At 47.8% G+C, this 20,091-nt stretch overlaps 1 protein-coding gene across 2 annotated transcripts in view; it reads right to left on the bottom strand.

Moving 5' to 3' along the window:
• The window catches only part of PPP2R2D (protein phosphatase 2 regulatory subunit Bdelta), a 50,990-nt gene that overhangs the window by 9,624 nt on the left and 21,275 nt on the right, over window positions 1-20,091 (bottom strand). The window contains exons 3-7 of one of the 2 annotated variants that reach the window (XM_007964450.3): window positions 11,573-11,670; window positions 6,743-6,908; window positions 6,252-6,364; window positions 2,740-2,917; window positions 1,394-1,558 (exon numbers count right to left, since the gene is read on the bottom strand). In XM_007964450.3, coding sequence (XP_007962641.1) covers window positions 1,394-1,558; window positions 2,740-2,917; window positions 6,252-6,364; window positions 6,743-6,908; window positions 11,573-11,670 — 720 coding nt within the window. The remainder of the gene's footprint in view (window positions 1-1,393; window positions 1,559-2,739; window positions 2,918-6,251; window positions 6,365-6,742; window positions 6,909-11,572; window positions 11,671-20,091) is intronic. The other variant, XM_073019459.1, reaches the window with a different exon arrangement.

Here is a 20,091-nt window from a genome sequence, read left to right as displayed (position 1 = left end):
GCTCCCCACTCAGCCTCCAGGGTAGCTGGGATCACAGGTGCGCACCACTGCACCCGGCTTGTGCTTCCTTGACCTTAAGCTGCTTTAGGTTTTTTCTCTTTTTTCTTGATGTAGGAGCCTGTGTGTTTGCTGGCTTAGTATCTGAAGTTAACTTGAAGCCAGCTGTGCCGACACCAAGCACTTACTCAAATAAGTCACTCTGATGACAAACAGAACTGGAATCTGAAATCACTTACTCAAGAATGTTACGCTTAAGATACAGGCCAAATGCTACGACACACTTATCTTCATCGCAGGGATTCTAGTAGAAACACGGAATTCTGAAAATCACACCTCAACCTCAGGAAAGAGAACAGACAAAAAGGCTGCTGAGCAAGGTCGGTGGGCACATTCCACCGAGGCGCTGGGGACGCCGCTGCACACGAGCAGTGACTTAGTCTGGTGGGACTGACTGGTGGCTTCCCCGTTAGAGGAAGTCACTGGACACATGTCTACCTGTTGGCACTGGAGAAGGGTAATGTTTCAGGACACTGGGACACGCTGACTACAGTGCTCTATCAAGTCGAGCCCATTCTTTATGGCTAAAAATAAAAACAAAACCAGAACCCCCCTCACCTAGAAGGAACTTGAAAACTCAGTGGATTAAAATGCTAGACTTTCAGCTCAGGGAAGTGGCTTCCAATCCAACCGAGCTCAACACAAACAGAGCTCGTTCCAACACTTGGGAACAGCCTCCTGTGTGCTGGCAGCTTCAGCCCAGGTCTCATGCACAGAGGCAGAGGCAACGGGTGGCTCTTGGTGGGACCCAGTGCTGGCAGCCTCTGAGACACCCAGGCTCTGGGCATAAATGACCCGCTTCTCGGTGGTGCCACAAGCGCCCACCCTACAGCCCCAAGCCTGTGGGAAGCACGACCTCGAGTTCCACTTACTAGCAGCAGCTCTGACACAGCCACGCTTGGATGGCCCCAGCAAAGGAGGGCTCCCCAGGTGCGCAAAGGTACTTGGGGAGCAGGAAGAACCCTCTAAGTCTTTGGAGACAAGTCAACGTCTGAAGAACAAGTGGTTCTAAATGAGAGGCTTTAAAAGACGCCAGGCACGGCTGGGCATGGTGGCTCACGCCTGTAATCCCAGCACTTTGGGAGGCTGAGATGGGGGAATCACCTGAGGTCAGACCAGTCTGGTCAACATGGTGAAACCCTGACTGTACTAAAAATACAAAGATTAGCTGAGCATGGTGGCTCGTGCCTGTAGTCCCAGCTACTCGGGAGGCTGAGGCAAGAGAATCGCTTGAACCCCGGAGGCGGAGCTTGCAGTGAGCCAAGATCACGCCACTGCACTGCAGCCTGGGTGACGGAGCGAGACTCCGTCTCAAAAACAAGACGCAGGCACTTACACTTGGAGTGTCTGTCGCACAGAGCCGAGGAGCGCATGTCGCACAGTCGGATGGTCCCTTTGCTGCTGCTGTAGACGAACACGTTGCACTGGTGTGGGTGGAACTCGGCTGCGGTGATGACTTCGGTCAGCTCCTCCATGTTAGCAGGCTTGATGTCCACGATGTCTGGAAGGGCGTGGTTAAGGCACAGTGCTCGGCTCAGCCGGTTTTCATTAGTTACATTCAGTCACGTGAAATAGGATGAAAATAATCCACACGGTGAGGTTTAGGGGATTAGCTATTAAGAACGCCGATTACACATCCCGAATTCCAAAGGAGCGCCTGGTAAGAGGATTGGGATGAGTACACTCAGACGGCAGCAACGCCCCGGCCCGGGGGAGACCCTGACACACGAACACCACTTTCATCTTGCTGCTATTATTGTTATACAGAAAGCCCTTAATAGCAAGATAGTACATACTTAATAATATAAATAGGAAGAGCGAGCTAGCACCATCTGTGCAAAATCCCACACTCCCATACAAAACTACAAATGCAAGAAAACCGCCATATTGCAAAAGACGTTGCTCTTCCTGACATGAAGTTTATTCTGTGTAGTTAGAGCAGATCCAACATGGCAGGCTGCCCTATACAGAAATCCTTCGACTGAAAAAAGGAAGGGCAGAATTCAGCTGTGGGTCAACTCAGACCAGCGGCCCCGTTTCACCCCGTAAGCTCAAACAACTAAGAAAACCAACACGACATGGAACCCCAGCTCAAGCCGCTGGACAGCAGAGGGAGGACGGCAGGGACCCTGGAGAGGCTGCAGATGAAGCAAGCCCCCTGCTCCCGGCTGCTGGCTGGAAAGGGGCCCATATGAGGAGGGCTGGGGCCACCCAGACCGTGCACGGCCACAGAACAATGCAAGTTCTAACTGGAAGCTGCTGCTCAGATGGGTGATTAAACACCGCTCTAACCTAAGCCAGCATTTTCTATCATCCGTTAGCAAATTTAGGAAAAAAACACACATAAAGTTGGTTTTTCAAATGCAGCAAATTTAGAAAAAAACCCACATAAAGTTGGTTTTTCAAATGCAGCCTATTTAAAATTGTCTCTGACTAAAGCAGGCAAGCAGTGGACTTCGGGTAATTCCCATCACACAGGTAACTTTTTCCCAAAGGTAGAAAGAAATTTGTATCTTTAGGGACAAACATTTCAAATCACAGAGAACTTATATCACAGGCTGCTGTGCTGCGACGGTATTCACAAGACCAGACTCTGAGATACAGGCGTATAAAGGAACAAGAGAAATCACTATCTAAACAGCACCCTCGGGAAAACGCCAGTGTCCCTCTGAGGAAGGATACTAAAGCTTCTATCTGTGATTTCTAAGTGCCACAAATTAATTCTCAGGTCATCTGCAGAAAGATATGTTTCATGATCACTATTTACTGAAATGGAATTTATATGATATGTGTGAGCATTTGCAAAAATTCGCCGTGGACTCGCTTCTACCATAAGATCCATGGGCTTCAATATTGGGACCTAAAAATGGAAGGAAATAGGAATTCAAAACAAAGATCACAGCAGCATATAATTAGAACACTTACAGTAGATAACGAAAGAGGACAAGTTTATATTCACGGCTAATAATTCTGTTCAGGCAATACCCCCAAATAACCAATTAGCAGAGTTATGAAAATATGCTACAAAATTGAATACTGTCTATTCCAAGTGTTCCCCCTTGCTTCCATTACCGAGGTCGACATTTTCTTCCTGCTGAAGAAAAGATCATCAGCTGGCACGGTACAAGCTGCCCAGGCACCAAGGCCTGCGGCTCCCTCTCCTATGCGTCCTCTGGTGGCCACACTGAGATGCTGGACAGCAAAGTCTTCCTGGGTGGCTCAGCTGAGCCCCTCCCTTTGTCCTCTCCTTGCAGCTACATGCACAAACCTCCTCTCACTGCACCAGGACTACACTTCTTGGTGCAAACCCCACAAGCCTCCACCGGCTCCAGGGACTGGCAGGGTGCACAGGAGGCTGCTGGGGAGCTGAGGATGTTCCATTTCTTGGTCTGGGGCTGACTACATGGGCATGTCCAGTCTACAAACATTCATGGAGCTGGTCACTTACAGGGCAGACACATTATTTGGAGGTATGTATTATTCAGTACACTTCATCTGAGGTTAAAACAAAAAGTCAAAGGTACCTCCCGCACCCATCTCTGTGTCGAGTGCTGTGGTCAGGTCAGGGAGGCTTCTAGGGAAGCCCAATTCACACCGAAACGGAAAGGACAGAGAGGGAAGGGTGCTGGCTGGAGGCCTGAGGTCAGAGGTGAGAGCTCAGATGTGAGGACTAGCATCACACATGAAAAAGGACAAAGGTCTGCATCTCCCTAACACCCAGCTGGAAGAGAAACATAAGCTTTAAAATCAAAACCAAAAATTAATGAGAGTATTTTTTGTTATTCTTGTAATTAGAAACCAAAAGGGAGAGCCTTGAAAGCTTAGGGAAAAAAAATCTCTCAACTGAGTCTTGTCTGGCCAAATTCTGTAAAAAACGAACGTGGAGAAGTGTGCGTAGTGAGACTTCCCCCATTTTAACCCAGTGAGTACTGACCACAGCCTTGGATTCTCTAGATCAAGAAGAGTCAGTTCAACAAAGTTCAGGCTTAAAAAACACACACCTGCCACAATCCTCTAACAAATCTCCCATTAATCAAAACACATGATAGCTGCAATACTTACAAAGATTCCTTCTTTTATTTAAAAAAATTTTAATTTACATATAAAATAATTTGTTTTCATTTTTAGAGATGGGGTCTGGCTATGTTGCCCAGGCTGGTCTTGAACTCCTGGGCTCAAGTGATCCTCCCACCTCAGTCTCCCAAAGTGCTGGGATTACAGGTATGAGCCACCGTGCCTGGCCAAGATTTCTTCTTTTAATTATATCCTTTTTCTGGCACTAAAATAATTTAAGAGCAAAAATTTAAAAATAGCAACATTTCTGACTCTTACCCAGTTAGGCTCAGATACATAAATACCCCATTCTGAACTGTTAGAGAGGTACAATCTCAAATAGTGACCTAAGTCATTGTACAGAATTACCTGTCTGTGGTCTCTTCCCCATGCACTGACTAATGAAATAACTACACTTCTCACAAGCCTTCAGTAGGGCCACCAATTATACCTGTTTTATTTAGGCTAAACCTACAAAAGCAGCCTTGAATAAAACCAAGACTGGGCCTAGTAAAGGCCTACTGTTTTCCCAAAATGAGCATGTGAGCTCATGGGTTGTGGCAGGGTCTGATCGGGAGGAACAGGGGTTTCTGAGGGTGGGGTATGCACAGGTACCTGGGTGGGAGGTGGTGTTGCCTGCAGAAGAGATGGACGAGACTGGAGGGGGTCAAGTGCCCACCCTCGGGGGTCCCATCACACTTCTACTTTAGGGTCAGCAGTTTCATGATGAAGGAACTGCACAACTCGTGTTACTGCCACTAAAAATGATTTACACTAATTCACGGATGCAAAGGCAGTGGCACTGTGTATCAGACACCACCACCATTTTGGATTGAAGCATCTTGGCTCACATTAGGACCCTATAAATTACATTTTCAGCACATGCCACAGCCTTGCTGACTTTGATGAGCTCATAGAAAACAGGGTGATAACATCGATGTGAGAAGTCTGAGGACACTCCTCCTGGGAAACTGGGGAATGCACGACCCCAGGTGCACCCACCCCACACGGCAAAGCTGGAGAAATGGCATCAGAACAGACCCAGCGTCACTCCCAGGGGCACGTGTGTTAGGGAAAGGCTTCTTTCTGCAGTTCAGCGTCCTTCTCTGTAGCACGTCAAAGGCTAATGTGGAATGGGCTCACTCACTCGGTCTTCACTTGATAAACAATAGCGTAATGGGCTGAAATCTCATTAAAAACCAGCCACCCAACCCAACCAACTCAACCAGCCACACCCACCCCCGCAATCAAACCACCCAACCAATTAACCAACCAACCAACCCACCCACCCACCAACCGTTTTCAAATCTAGTAATGGCACTCCCTTGGGACCAGGCAGGGTTTCCTTCCAGGGGACACACCTCTGCACAGGTGCTGGTTTCTCACCAAGACACACCTGGGCTTGAGTCCAGTTTGCTGGACACCCTTCACCATGTTCCATCTAATTTAAGACACACATCAGTCGTACGTAGCACCAGGCCAATTATAAGACATTGAGGTTTTAAGTTTTACCCGATTTCATAGATGTTAAAATGTGAAAAAATCTAGGCATCGGAATTGACGAAATATGGTCATTTCATACTGCATGATGCGGGGGGTGGGGGGGTAAGGGGGCGCCAACCATGGAGCAAATAACTTAACAATTAAAAAAGTAATGATGCTCATGGACGGACAGGTGAAGCGTTCTGAACTGTCAGCATCTGCCTAAGTCAACCCCAGAGAAATGCCATGAGAACATCCTGAATGGATCTTGGTGGCCCACAGCTTATCTTTCCATCTGCAGCCTGTGCTGTTTCACCTGCGAAGTGTTCGGAATTCCATCTGAACTTCAACCTGCCAGGTGCTGTTCCGAACCTTCAGAGAAGGGTGGTTGGTATGGCCACCAAGATTTCTGCTGTAGAATTAATGTGAGTTTTCCCCTTAGTATTGCAGTATTGTCTAAGGACCACATGTGACTTTCTGCCTTTGTGAAAACAGGAGAAAGACCTTGCTTTAAACACACGTGTCATGAGCGCAGATGCCTTTCATGACTCAGGAGGCGACCTCACAGTATTCCACCCAGCAGGACTCTCCCAACAGCAGACGTAAACGTTTATTCTTAACTTCTGAACGGCATTGGATAAAGAAAAGGCAACGTATACCCGTAGTGCTGTGATTCTAAACGGATCTCGAAGTCTTCCATCTTCGTCTTTCAGGTTATAACCTTCTGCTCTTTTATCCCGTTCACTTATTTTCCATAATTTTATAGTTTTATCTGAAAATAAAAACCTCATTCTCCATATGAAAAGAAAAACTGTAACATGCATCACTACTGTTTGAGTATTATATTAGAAAGCGGTGTGGCCCTATGTTGGTTTATAAGCTATGGGGTCTTTGAACATGAATATTTCCAATTGGAGGTGTTTTGCACAATAAACAAAGATGTGGAGACGTGCAGAGTAACATCCTAATAACTTGCACGTGTGGTTTTTGTTGCATACTTTGAATTTTCAACCTATCACTTGCTATCCTAGATAACTTACCCTCCCCACAAAATTTAAAGCAGGAGTAACTTCTAAAATAAAAAGGAATCTACACACACAGAAAATTAAAAATAAAACACTAAATCAGCCACTTAGAAAACAATTCTTACCATTTGTAGAGAGTAGAAAATGAGCAGCATTCTGTTGTGGTAACCACCTAATTTTATTAATTTTTTCCTCAATTTCTAGACTTTTCAAATAGTCAAACTCTGGTTCATGACTTTGAAAAGTGCTGTAAACATTATATTCTCCCCTAGAATGAGGGCGGCTTTTGTTCTGCAAAGGAACATGAGAGCTGTTTTAGTGAACAAAGCACAGTGCAGAGAAAATTTCTGTACTATAAATTTGAATATCAAATGACCATACATATTTTTTAAAGCTAAAAAATCCTGGCTCAAAAAAATCTCAAACAGATGAAACTCAGAATCAATGTTTTGGGGAAAAAAACAAAAGAGAAAGAACTTGATTTCCAACTCTTCTATTCCACTTCTAGGTATGCATCTGGAGCAGGGTCTGCCGAATGCAGCCTGCTGTATTTAAGGCAAGTGTTAGTGGAACAGTCAGGCCCACGTGTGCACATACTGTGTCTGGCTGCTTCTGTACCATCTGGGTAGAGGTGAGTGGTTGTGAAAAGGCCGCATGAGCTACAGAGGCAAAAATGTTTGCAATCTGGCCCTGGAGAGAAAGCGTCTGCACAGTCTGCTCTACAGGAGAGCCGGCACGGGCCCGAGGAGCGCGACACAGCGATGTGGCGGCTCCAACACAGTGGTAGTGAACCAGATGCCACACGCATGCCAACCAGAGGAGAAGGGCACCAGTAAGCCACAGAGCCGTGCGGGCTGAGATAAATGAGCCAGCACAGACAACGGCACAGTGCCACCCAAGTGAAGCAGGCCGCACAGGCACCCAGAGTGAGGCGCTGCTTACAAATGTACAGAACGATTCTGTTACAGAAGTAGAGAAACATGCTTGGGAAGATATATACCATCTTTGAAATCATGAGCAACTCTGGGAAGGTAGAGAGAGGGAGAAGGAAAAAGACTGGGAGGAAAGTAGCAGGATGAAACGGGGAGGGGACAACAGGAGCGTCATCGGTATCCCGAGCACTCTCTTTCCTTTGATGAAGGGATAATCTCTGGGTAATGGGTTTGCAGGTCCATCTATATTAACCTCTGAATCTTCTGTACGCCCTAAATGAAATTTTCCATTAAGTATTAAATATTTCATAATTCAAAATCAAGGACACCAGTATTTTCATTCTTGCTCTATAACCAATATCTAATATCTTAGGTGTTTAACATTTTAGTACATATGCTAAAGAAACAGAACTAAACGAACTTTTAAGTCTCGACAGATGTTCCTTTATATTTCCAATCTGATCAAGTATCAGGAGAAGACATCCCAAGAAGCTACCCACACCTCTCCGCTGCACTGAGTCCGATGTGCAGGGCACTCCTTCCACTGACGCCTCCGTGGGCAGGAGCGCAGCGCCTCGCCGCTGACTGCCCCACGTGTGCTGCACAGGGCAGATGTCAAAACTGCTCTCCTCTGACCCTCTCCTACCCCTCTACAAAAAAGCACAGCCCCTCAACAGACGAATCTATTGCAAGGGAGAAAAATGGAACCGAATTATTTAAAAAGAAAAATCTGTATAACTAAATTAGTCCTATACCCGAGACATTCATCTATCAAGAAAAAACAGCGGAATATAAGCAAAAAAACAAAATGTCCAAGTCAAAGTGCTGCCTGCGTCGCCCTTTCTCCCAGGAGCCAGAAGAAGAATGATCCCTGGGCTGCAGGCTTGTCTCTGCCACGTACTGGTTCCAACTCCCATCCCAGACACCCACAACCCAAGCAACCCCTCAGCCTCCGCCAACACTCCGAGATCTCCTGGAGAACCGCTCTGCTAGGGAAAGGAACTCTAAAGGAAGCCTCGGCGGGGACAGACAGGAGAGTAGGGGAGTAACACACAGGAAGAGGAGGAGGAAGCAAGCACCTTCTCTTTTTGGACATGCTGATTTCTGATTTAACCTGATTCCTGGGGACTAGAGCTGAGCCTGGAGGGCAGGGAGTGGCACGGCCACACCCATAAATTCTGTGTGCCTTAGTTTCACCAGCTGGGCTTTCCTGTAAGACTTAATCTGCACAGAAAAATAAGACAAGCTTGAAACTCAAGGTGCTGACTATGCTCCCTACCTTATCTTCTGCACAGCCAGAGCTTCCCAACAAGCTTCTCTGGGCCTGACTCCTGAACCTCAGGCCCTGCACCTTCCACAATCTGCTGGGGCACTCACTAGCCTTCCGAATCCCCCATGCTCCTTTGATTCTAAGATGCGCAGGTGGACACCTCTGAACCTTGCTGCAGCTTCTAACTGGGAGCTGGAGTTGCTTAATGGGCAGCAGCTTCATCCTCTTGGCGGCTGCAACACCATCCGCGGCTTCTCCGACCACGGATGAAAACGTGCACTGCCACCCTCACCCACACAGAAACACAGGACCACAGTGAGGGTCACACGTGGCAACCAGCGAAATATTCTAAAAACAGATGGAACATGCAGGCCTTTCAGATGTTAGCCAAAATATGAAGGAAAAGAAAAAAACTGCCTGGGGTTTATCAAGTTGCAGTTGACTGGGTTTATTAAAGAACTTTAGTAGGGACTTGCTCCTGTGCAAATCTGTCACTCACATAACAACTTAATACATCTTAAATAAGCACTTAAAACTCTAATACCCAACATATTTTAGAACGAGATGCTTGACTTTCATCATGGTCTGTTTTATATTTCAGACTATTATTTTTGGGGTTAAGCAACGATTCACAAAAACAAGAGAAATTCCATTTTCTATCCTAAAATCTGTTAGGCGGGGATGAGGTATTTTCCCTAAGGCTGTTGCTACAAGGACAGACTTTTTAAAGAAGCTAAAAGTGAAGTTTTGCAGTAAGATAACCATGACTCAGCAATTTATTAAAAAATCCTCCTGCTGGTCAGGCGTGGTGGTCCATGCCTGCAACCCCAGTACTGTGGGAGGCCGAGGTGGGTGGATCACCTGAGGTCAGGAGTTCAAGACCAACCTGGCCAACATGGTGAAACCCCATCTCTACTAAAAATGCAAAACTTAGCTGGGCGTGGTGGTGCATGCCTATAATCCCAGCTACTCAGGAGGCTGAGGCAAGGAGAACCACTTAAACCCGGGAGATGGAGGTTGCAGTGAGCCGAGATCACGCCATTGCACTCCAGTTTGGGCGACAGAGCAAGACTCCATCTCAAAAAAACAAAAACTCGTCCCACTTTAAAAGTATTATTTAACACCACAACCCACTTTTACTTCTGTTGAAAAAGGTAAGGTGTATGGTTCTTTTTTTTTTTTTTTTGAGATGAAGTCTCGCTCTTGTTGCCCAGGCTGGAGTGCAATGGTACGATCTTGGCTCACTGCAACCACCGCCTCCCAGGTTCAAGTGATTTTCCTGCCTCAGCCTCCCGAGTAGCTGGGACTACAGGCATGCACCACCATGCCCGGCTAATTTTGTATTTTTCGTAGAGACAGGGTTTGTCCATGTTGGTCAGGCTAGTCTCGAACTCCCGACCTCAGGTGATCGGCCGACCTCAGGTGATCGGCCCACCTCGGCCTTCTAAAGTGCTGGAATTACAGGCAAGAGCCACTGTGCCTGGCCAAGGTATATGGTTCTTAAGTAGCATCATGTGATATTCTACTTCTGAGATAAAAATACAAAATTATAAATATATCGAACTGTGAAGATTTAGAAAGATTGATAATATACTTACTACTCACAAAAGGATTTCTTACCATCCCAAATCAGAGAAAACAGGAATTATAAAAAATCTTTAACTACCTGGACATAATCAAAATTAAAGCTGCAACAGATATGTTTTGATAATGAAATTGGTTAGCACCTGTCAATTTTCCCCATGTGGCCCAGGGACAGTCCTCCTCCAGGCTCCCCTTCCTGGGGGCAGGGCCAGCGCTTCCTGCGTACAGATCTGCAGAGTGGGGAACCAGGGCCCACCAGCCTCTAAACCAAAGTTCACCACGTAAATTTAGAGACCAGACTTTGGAGATGATAAACTGTCCCTTTCATCTGTTAGGAAACTCAGAGACAGGAAGGGCAAGGGACAGTATTTACACTCTGTTAAGGAAAAGGCAGGACAAATATTTCAGACTCCAGGCATGGCTGCACCGAGCCAAGGTTCCTGCCCGGTATCCTTGCCTACCAAATCATGATCTCGCTTCCTTTATCACTGCTCATTAGGACCTCTGACGAGGCTCCAGAAAGAAGAGGGAGGGGGCTGGCAAGCCATCAGTGAACAGGAAGTGCCGTGACCTGGAAGCCAGTGTTTGTTTATGAGCTGTGGGCTCCTCCGAGGCCCACACACTGAAGGTTCCCTTCCCTCTGGACAGGTGAAGCCTTCAAGGGGGCATGGAGGAGTGAGTGCTGCTCACCTCTCCTTGAAGGGAAGAGAGAATTCACACCCCTGCCAGACTTCTCTGCAAGAAGTGCTGAGAAAGCTGCTTACAGCACAGTGCCCTACAGAATGCTCTTCTCCCTCACGGCAGGGCAGGATGGCGGGGCTGGGCCAGAACCCGTACAGGCGAATAAAGGGATTTTCAGAGACAGCCGCCTGAGTTCTTATGGAATGAAAGCACATAAATGCACCTCACCATCACCCTGTATCCTTCATGGGGTCCCCAGCGGAATCTCCTCCCTACTCTGAAGACAAAGGCCTTGGAGACTTCACTGGGGCTCAGCAGCTGAAGCCAGAACTTAGAGAATTTCTGAAAGGAGACTCTGTATGGCTAATGTGATGGAACTGAATCTTAATGAAATGAGACAATGAGAAAATAATTTTGCTTCCTCCCTTCTAAGTTATATGCGAAAGGCTGAATAATTGCATTTGGTTTGTGGACTGAAAATTACTGACCTCTTGTTCACGCTGAAAAATAACAACTCTGCCGCCCTTGTCTCCTGTTGCAAGAAGATCTCCAGAGTAATTAAACTCAACGGTGGAAATGATGTCCGCTGTCAACAAAATACAGAAGCGATTTACCAGATGCGGTTTTGGGGAGGAGTCACGATACCAAAAAACTAATAAAAAGGATCAAAAGAAAGATAAACATATACAACGTTCTCCCAGAATAAAGCAAAATCGTCATGGCAAACTTGTAATTGCCAAGCGGCCACTCCTTGGTTCTGGTGCAGAGAACCTGCCGGCACAGGTGAACGGGAGTTTTACTTCACCTCAACGCCTGGGCCCCTGGTGCACCAGGATTTATCTAGACTGTGCTGTCTTGATACAAGGATAAAGTATAGAAATTTAGAAAATTCATTTTTAAAAGAAAAAAATGGGTCCTGAAGAATGTTGCCTAACTTTATAATGCATACCTAATGTTAACTTTTACAATAAATCTGATTCTTATACAATAGTAATAAAAATGTAACATTCTACGCTTTGTTGGCTTCTGTACAATGTAATATTCTAGACAGTAGAAGTTCCATGTCACTGTCTGGATACAGTTACCACCATTGATAATGATGACATCATTACCAAGTGAGACAACTGTCAGGGAGGCCTTGAGATCTCTGACACCATAACAAAGACCCCAGATACCAGCTCAACAGAGGCCAAGACCCCGGGGCAGAAGAAACACCATCACTAAGCAGTGCAGAAGTCCTCAGGTGTCCTGAGGCTAACCCTTCGGGTTGGGAGGGGAGCGTCTGGATTTATGACAGACATTAAAAAAAAAAAAAATCCTAGGTCTGTCACTTGGACAAAGATTTTATATTTTATGTTCCATGATGGACTCTGGAGGAAGGAAGCTGGCTTCTCTGCAGTGCTGCTGTGTCGTGTGCGGACTGATGAAGATAAGACCTGGTGTGGTCTCCCGAGGGGCCTACTGGAGCTTGTCCTATGGTCACAGCGGGACTCTTCGCCTTACCCTGCAGTGTGGGGGAGTCTCAGGAACAGCTAGAACCCTACAAGCTCACCCCCCTGCTGGGCACCAACTCAAGGGCTCACCCAGGGCTCATGGTATCTTTAAAGTAGGAAGTAAAAAACCACTAAATGGTATTGTAAACAACGTACTTACTAATATATGGGCCCTAAAGCTGAAGTAACTCGAAGAGCTCCCACTAAAAGTGGCTCTACTAGAATGCAAGTCTGAAAGGTCTGCAAAGGCATTTTAATCGTGTTAGTGAAGGATTTCCACCAACATCTACACAGTGAACTCCTGCGGCTGGCACTGTTCACCGGCTTCACATGGGAATCCCTGGCCTGGGATTTCTTTCTTTTTAAAAACCTTCAGACTTTGGAAGAAGGATTAGGTTGCTTCTTAGAAGTGTCACTATTAAAATTACTGAAAATAACCTAACTTGCTTAAAATACTATGTATCGGATTAAAAAGGTCCACGTCTATGTCATTTATACCCAGAGGGTGTATAAAATTACATAATTAATGGTATTCTAGCCCTGTCAGTGATTTTCGAACTTAATTAAAATGGACTGAGTCTTTTAAAAGAGAAACTCCCGTAACTGTCAGTGCTGAGAAATTTCATTAAGCTATGCAAACATGAGTGAACCTAAAGTTAGAAATACTGCAGTGCTCAATCTCTAAACCCAAACTAAATACACAAAATTACAAAACCAACATTTAAATTATCAATATCAAATTAACCTGAGGGAGATAGTTTTTAATAACCAGACTGATGCTGAAAGCATAAAGACACCAAGTTACGTTTTTGGTTTTTTTTTTTTTTGAGACAGGCTGGAGTGCAGTGGTTCGATCTTGGCTCATCGCAACCTCCATCTCCAGGGTACAAGTGGTTCTCATGTCTCAGCCTCCTGAGGCACTAGGATTACTCGCGTGTGCCACCACACCCAGCTAATTTTTTATTTTTAGTAGAGATGGGGTTTTTGCCATGTTGACCAGACTCGTCTCCAATTCCTGGCCTCACGTGATCGGTCCGCCTCAGTCTCAAGTGATCAACTTGCCTCAGCGTCCCAAAGTTGAGTTAGGTATTTTAAAACTACCATAAACTTCACCATGGCTGTATTCTGCCTCCATTTCCCCACTGTGGTAGGGGGAGCTTCTGCCCACAGTACAGCCTGGCACCTCCTGGCAGTCCCGGGGAGGCATCCGGTCTCTTCTCAGTCAGATGGGCTCCACTGCGATGTCACAACACACCTGCCATGGCACCACTGCCGGCTGGCTGTGCAATCCTCACCCAACGTCCGGGTCACATCAAATCCGCAAGGTGTCGGCAGCCACCCCGAGTCCTCTCAGACTCCCCACCACCGAACACGGTGGGCCACGCGTGTGTGTTCATCTCCTTTACCCTCCCACCCCCGCCCAGGTGTCAGAAGAAAGCAGAAAAAGCATCTATGTGAGCAGCTTCAACAAACGTGGGGACAGCAAGGGGCTGGCACAGAGATGCAGACAGTCTTTCCGCAGCTGCTTTCCCCAGGTCGCCCCCATTCACCCTGCCAGGTGGGAGCACACAGCTACTCCAGTTTCTTGTTCCTCAGACACTGGCTACCAGCCACTGTCCCCAGGGTGCCCTCTAAAATACTCCAGCCCAGGGGAAAGGGCCTCAATATTTGAACATTGGGGTTTCACAAGGACATGGCCAACCACAGTGAAGCCGCCAGCTGAAACGCCCACGCCCACAGAAACAGCAGCCTTGCTCCACTCAGAAATAGAAACCAACAGCCACGACCTGCAGAGCCTCAAGAAGTCACCAAAACAAAGATGGGTGGAGCCGGACACAGTGGCTCATGCCTGTAATCCCAGCACTCTGGGGAGGCTGAGGTGGGTGGATCACCTGAGGTCAGGAGTTCAAGATCAGCCTGGCCAATACTGCAAAGCCCCATCTCTAACCACTGTACTCCAGCCTGGGCAACAGAGCGAGATTCCATCTCAGTAAAAGATAACAAAAAACAAAAACAAGGATGGAATCTGAACAAAGAGAGACGGGAAAGCCCAATTCATGTTCTGGGGAGCTGTTAACTACCACCAGACGCTGCAGTCCCAGTGCTTGGCTGAGTGCTTACTAGGAGCCAGGGGCTATTCTAACTACACGCGAGCCCTGCCCTAACCTCATCAGGCCTTCTAGGAGCCCCAGGAAGCCGGGCTATCACCAACCCCGCCTGACGGAGGGGAGAGGGATGCTGGATGCGGGACCCTGCGCGCCCGAGGTGACAAACCCCTGCTGGTGAGTGGGGGAGAACACCTGGGCTGGTCTCAGCCAGGACACCCAGCGGGGCCCCCAGGAAAGGAAGAATATGCTTGAGAAGGAAATAGGAGGAAAAAGTGCCATGTGAAATCCAAAGGGCAACAGTTATAACAAAAACCTTCAGATCTCCTCCAAAGGGTAGAGCAGAAAGAAAAGAGATGGACAACATGAAGGATAAGACAACCAGAGGATCCGTTTCGGCGGCCCACCTCCCAGCTGATGAGTTCTAGAAACACAACAGAGAAAGCAAGGGAGAAGCATCCAAGGCCCCGTGCCTAGGCTCAGAAGCCCCGCATGGCTGACGGCAGACGCAGGCTGTGCACATCTCAATACCAGGGACAAATAGGAGATTCTAAAAATTTCCAAAGCAAATGAACAGGTCACATACAGACAGGGAGTCAGATGGCATCACACAGGTTGCAGGAAACATGGGTGGTTTGCAACCACCCTCAAAATTCTGGGAGAAGACAATTTTCAACCCAAAATGCTAGACCTAGTCAAGTTTTCAATCAAATCTGAAGGAGGAATAAAAATGTTTTTGAATACGCAAAGAGCCAAAACAAACAAACGTGTTCTCTGGAAACTGCTGCGAGAGGCAATTTGGCAAAATGAGAGAAAAAGCCAAGAGAAAGATCAGGGATCTGACTTCCAAAAAATGGTGAGGAGAATCTCAGGACACGAGCCAGGCGGCCAGCAGGCCGCAGAGTGGCCGTCCAGGCGCAGGAGACTGGTCTGGGGACAAGAAGAGCTGAGAGCTGATCTGATGTGTTGGTATTTGATAGACCTGTTAAAGTGTTTGCTAACAAAACAAACAAAACCAAAAAACAAACAAATAAATGCACTAAAGACACAGAAAACTAAGCATATGAGAAAATCAGGCAATCATTAGCTCTAAGAAAGTGAAAACTTGTATGAAAAAGAAAAGGCATAGTTCAATAATACACAATATTTACCTGTTAACAAAATACTATGTAACAAAAACCTGCAACAGATTTCTTTCAATCTCTTTATTTGTGGGGAGTGGGGATACAGGTGGGCTGAAGATAGTATCGGTGAAAAGCGGAATCATCAGTTGCCACACAGGAGGTTGGCACTTACAGTTCGAAATCACGGAATGAAAAGTGAGCAGTCCCAGCACGGGAGACAGAACCAGGGTGGCCTCACATGGCAGGAGAGGAAGGGCAAGTGACGAGGAGGTCCCAGGTTTAAAGGCCATTTGGGTGCCATAAGGAAGCAGACTAGGAGCTGTGGATGGGGAAGGGGAAGTGGAGTCAGTGGGATCTGTAAAAGATGGCCTAGAAGTCACAACCACATGCCCCAGGGAGAGTCGGCCGCCAGTGGCAGGGAGGGAGGCGCGGAGCACAGCCAGGAGCTGCTGTGAGAATGGAGAGGGCAGGTGTGGGGGACAGAGCACAGCCCCTCAGGCTGCACTGTTTCCATGAGGCATGAGGGAGGGTCATCCGCTAGGAGTGAAAGAGAGGGGACATGGGTGATGTGGGGAGCCTACGGCGGAAGTCCCCTCAAAAGAGAGAAGAGTGACGAGTCTTGAGAAATGCAGGCCTGCCCCGCAGTATCCATGCCCACTTCAGACCTGAGGCCAGCAGCTTATCTTTTTAAGCTGATCCTACATCTGAGTGGCTCTAAACCAAGCACTGTGTGGGTGGCCTCAAGACAACACAAAGCCCGTCTTCACACGGCTTACGCTTTAGTGAATGAAACACTAAGGGCAACACACGATCATCAGGTACCGTTCCCACGATGGCATTTCCAGCCTGCCCAGTGGCTGGGAGGAGGCAGAGGCTCAGAGGATCAGGAGGAGGAGCCTGAGCAGGGCAGGGACGCCCGAGTCTGAGCCCCAGGGGAGACAATGGCATGGAGGAAGCCAGTGTGGGGAGCAGGGTCACTCTGCTGGAAGCACAGGAGACAGGAATCCAAGCGGGTGCCTGAAACCAAGATTTCCAAGGCAGTGCAGGGGGCAATGACAAGACTGTCTGGGGCCACCAGCCTTCAGGAGATCCAGAAACTGCATCTGGAGAGAAACACAACGAAGGCAGACAAACAACTCCAGGGTGACTTCTGGGGTTGAGGACAGAGGCACCTGTTGTATTATTATTCTACTTTTCTTTTATATGTACACCATTTCTAACTACTTCCTTTAACTGGTCTGTCAAATATGAATGCATCAGATCAGCTCTCAGATCTTCTTGTCCCCAGAGACAATGTCTCCTGGCCCGTCTCCCCTGCCTGGATGGCCATTTGGAAGCCTGCTGGCTGCATGGCTCATGTCCTGAGACTTTTCTTCATAGTTTTTGAAAACTCACTAGGTTTTTCAAAACAACATAAAAATGTGACTATTTCACTTCTCCACTTTTCTGGATCTTCACTTCCGCCAGCCTCCACCCATGGCACCCACCACCTCTGCTGGAGGGTTGCTGCGGCCTTCAAGGGGTTCCCCCATTTACTCTCCTGAGCCTCAGAGCCCAATGTCCAGAAAGCAGCAGGAGGAAGCTCATGAAAAAGCATACAGATAACATCACCAGCCTGAAAACACCCTATCAATACCCAAATACCACAATCAGTCTATTACCAGAAAAGATACAGCCCTTAAAACGCATCACCTAAAATTACTGAGTCACTGTCAAAACAAAAGGGATCCATGACAGACACGACATGAAAGTTTCCCGCAGGTCCGTTTCTGCTTCCCCTCTTCAGCTAGTTCTGGAGTGGTCATTAAAACACACTTCCTGGCACATAACCACAGACCAGGTACTCCTCACAAGACCACGGCCCCCTCCCGATGCTCTCCACCTGGCCACCAGGAACTGAGGTGGCCTAGCAGCCCAAGAGGTGGTTATAAGGAAAACCAGTGCCCTACTGGAGGCACCAGCAAATCGGACCCCCAGTAAATACCCAGCCACACCAGGAGCACATTGCCAGGATGCCAGGCCTGCCCTCCCTCTCTCCCTCCCTCCGGGGGCAGAGGAACTGGTGTCCACCCTCCCCAGCCGCCAGGGAAGGGCGAGTACAAGCCACACTGCAATGTCACACTCTCACACACCGGCTGAAATGAGACTGACCTTTAAAGATATCCACGGCAGCTCTCGCAGACCGCTCCTGGAGCAAACGAGTACAGCAACTCTGAAAACCATCGGGCAATATCCACCAAGGCGAAACATGCATATCCGGTGACCCGGAAACTCCACTCCAGACACACAGCCACCAGAATTACACATGTGCATCACTGAACCACTTACGAGAATCTTCACAAAAGAATCAACTCGAATGTCCGTCAACAGTAGAAAAGATGCATAAACTGTGGCATATTCATACAACGGAACACCACGCAGCAATGAAAATAATCAAATGACCACCACCTAACACCACAGGTTACTTACAGAAAGCTGAACACTGCAGAGGACTTAGGGTGCAATTCCATTTATACCACGTTCAAGAATGGGTGTCCGATGCGCGATGCCAGCTGGGGCAGGAGCTGCCCCAGAGGGAGAGAGGGAGGGCCTGGAGTCCTGGCAATGTGCTCCTGGTGTGGCTGGGTATTTACTGGGGGTCTTTGCTGGGCGACAGTCAGTACTGCACGCCTGGGATCGGTGCCTTCTGCAGGTATCCCATACTACAGCAAACATCCCACGGACTTCAGGCACAAGCAGCTGTCCATCTTCACTCGGACTCTCACCACCTCTGAGCTCTGTGCCTCCCACACTCCGACCCGCACACCCCTCTGACCCATGCACCTGCCCTCTCTGAAGGCTCCCTTCATCCTCTTGGTCTGAAACGTGCAATCCCTGACAGCAGCTTCCCCCAGGCCCTCTCCACGGGGGTCTCTGTTCTCTCACACCCGACTCCCTGGGGAGAGTTTCTCCTTCCTCCATTTGATGCTCCCAGACCACGGCTCCTCCCTCCTCAAAATGACTGTCTCACACCTTTCCTCTCCCCTCAAACTTCCAGCGCCCCAGCCACTCACCCCACCCACTTCCTATTAATGAATCTGCTTATTTCATGAAAAACAGAAGAACCCAAAAGAGAACAGCCATAATCTCTCTGTCAAAGACACCCCCTGCAATGGAAGAAGCCATTGCTTCCAGCAGAGACCACCTGGAGTGGGATGACACAAGCCGGGCAGCTCTCTGCACTCGTGGTCACCACACCCTCTCCTCTCCTCCCAGTCCTTCGTGAACTTGCTGTAGGGAGCGCTCTGCTTCCCTGACTCACCAACTTCACCCATTTCAACCCACCCCTACTCTGGCAACCAGTTTGTTTCCTACCGTTACCCACCCAATCACTTCTCTCCTCTACACGCTGGGTAGAGACAAGCTGCTGGGCGAGGCCATTTGTCTCCTGCTCTGTGGCACCTGGCAGAGCTGTGCGCACACACAACAGTTAAAACACACATCCAGCCAGAAGGTTTTCGGAAATCACAACTCCTTCACATAAAACTTCTCTAAGAATTTAGTACGTATGCAGAAAGAGGAGTAGAGCTGCTCTCCAAGGATGCACAGCTTACTGAGGCCGCCAGGCGGTGAGCTCAACACAGGGCACTCTGGATATGACAAACTGACAGACAAGGAAAGTGGGGAAAGTCTACCTTTTCTAATGTTTTGTACAGCCAGGGTCTCACTATGTTGTCCAGGCTGGTCACAAACTCCTGGGCTCAAGTGATCCTCCTGCCTCAGCCTCCCAAAGTATTGAATTACAGGCGTGAGCCACTGCACTCAGCTGGAAGTAAGACATTTTCTACAAGCAGACACAGATACACACACATACACGTTTCTGTGTCTTTTCAAAGAAACTCACCTAAAGGCAAAAAGTCCATTCTGTTCAAAAACCAGACAGAAACTAATACAAGTGAATTATAAGCCTCTACCATATATTAAAAAAATTGGAAAACTATTTATGTCCGAGACCCAGTAAGACTCTAGAGACACTATAATCTAAAAGCATCCAAAATTGAGTTTATCCAAATTACTGACAGAGGCAGGAGACAGCCAAACGCAATACGTAGGCAAGTAGGGAAAGGTCCTGGGAGACTCTCTGTCCCGCCCAGGTCATTGTGCATGGAGTGGGGGAAGTCACCTAAACAACCCACATTGAAAAATCCTGTCCCTTAACACATGCCCAGTAAGGGAAATAAATCAATGTGGAGGGGCTCAGACTAAGGGCCTGTGCGCACTGAAGAATGGGGCGGAGCCACCAGGC

Source organism: Chlorocebus sabaeus, chromosome 9, assembly GCF_047675955.1.
Source record: "Chlorocebus sabaeus isolate Y175 chromosome 9, mChlSab1.0.hap1, whole genome shotgun sequence".
NCBI lineage: Eukaryota > Metazoa > Chordata > Mammalia > Primates > Cercopithecidae > Chlorocebus > Chlorocebus sabaeus.
The sequence above is the reverse complement of the archived record's forward strand: the minus strand, read 5'-3'. Positions and strand labels throughout refer to the sequence as shown.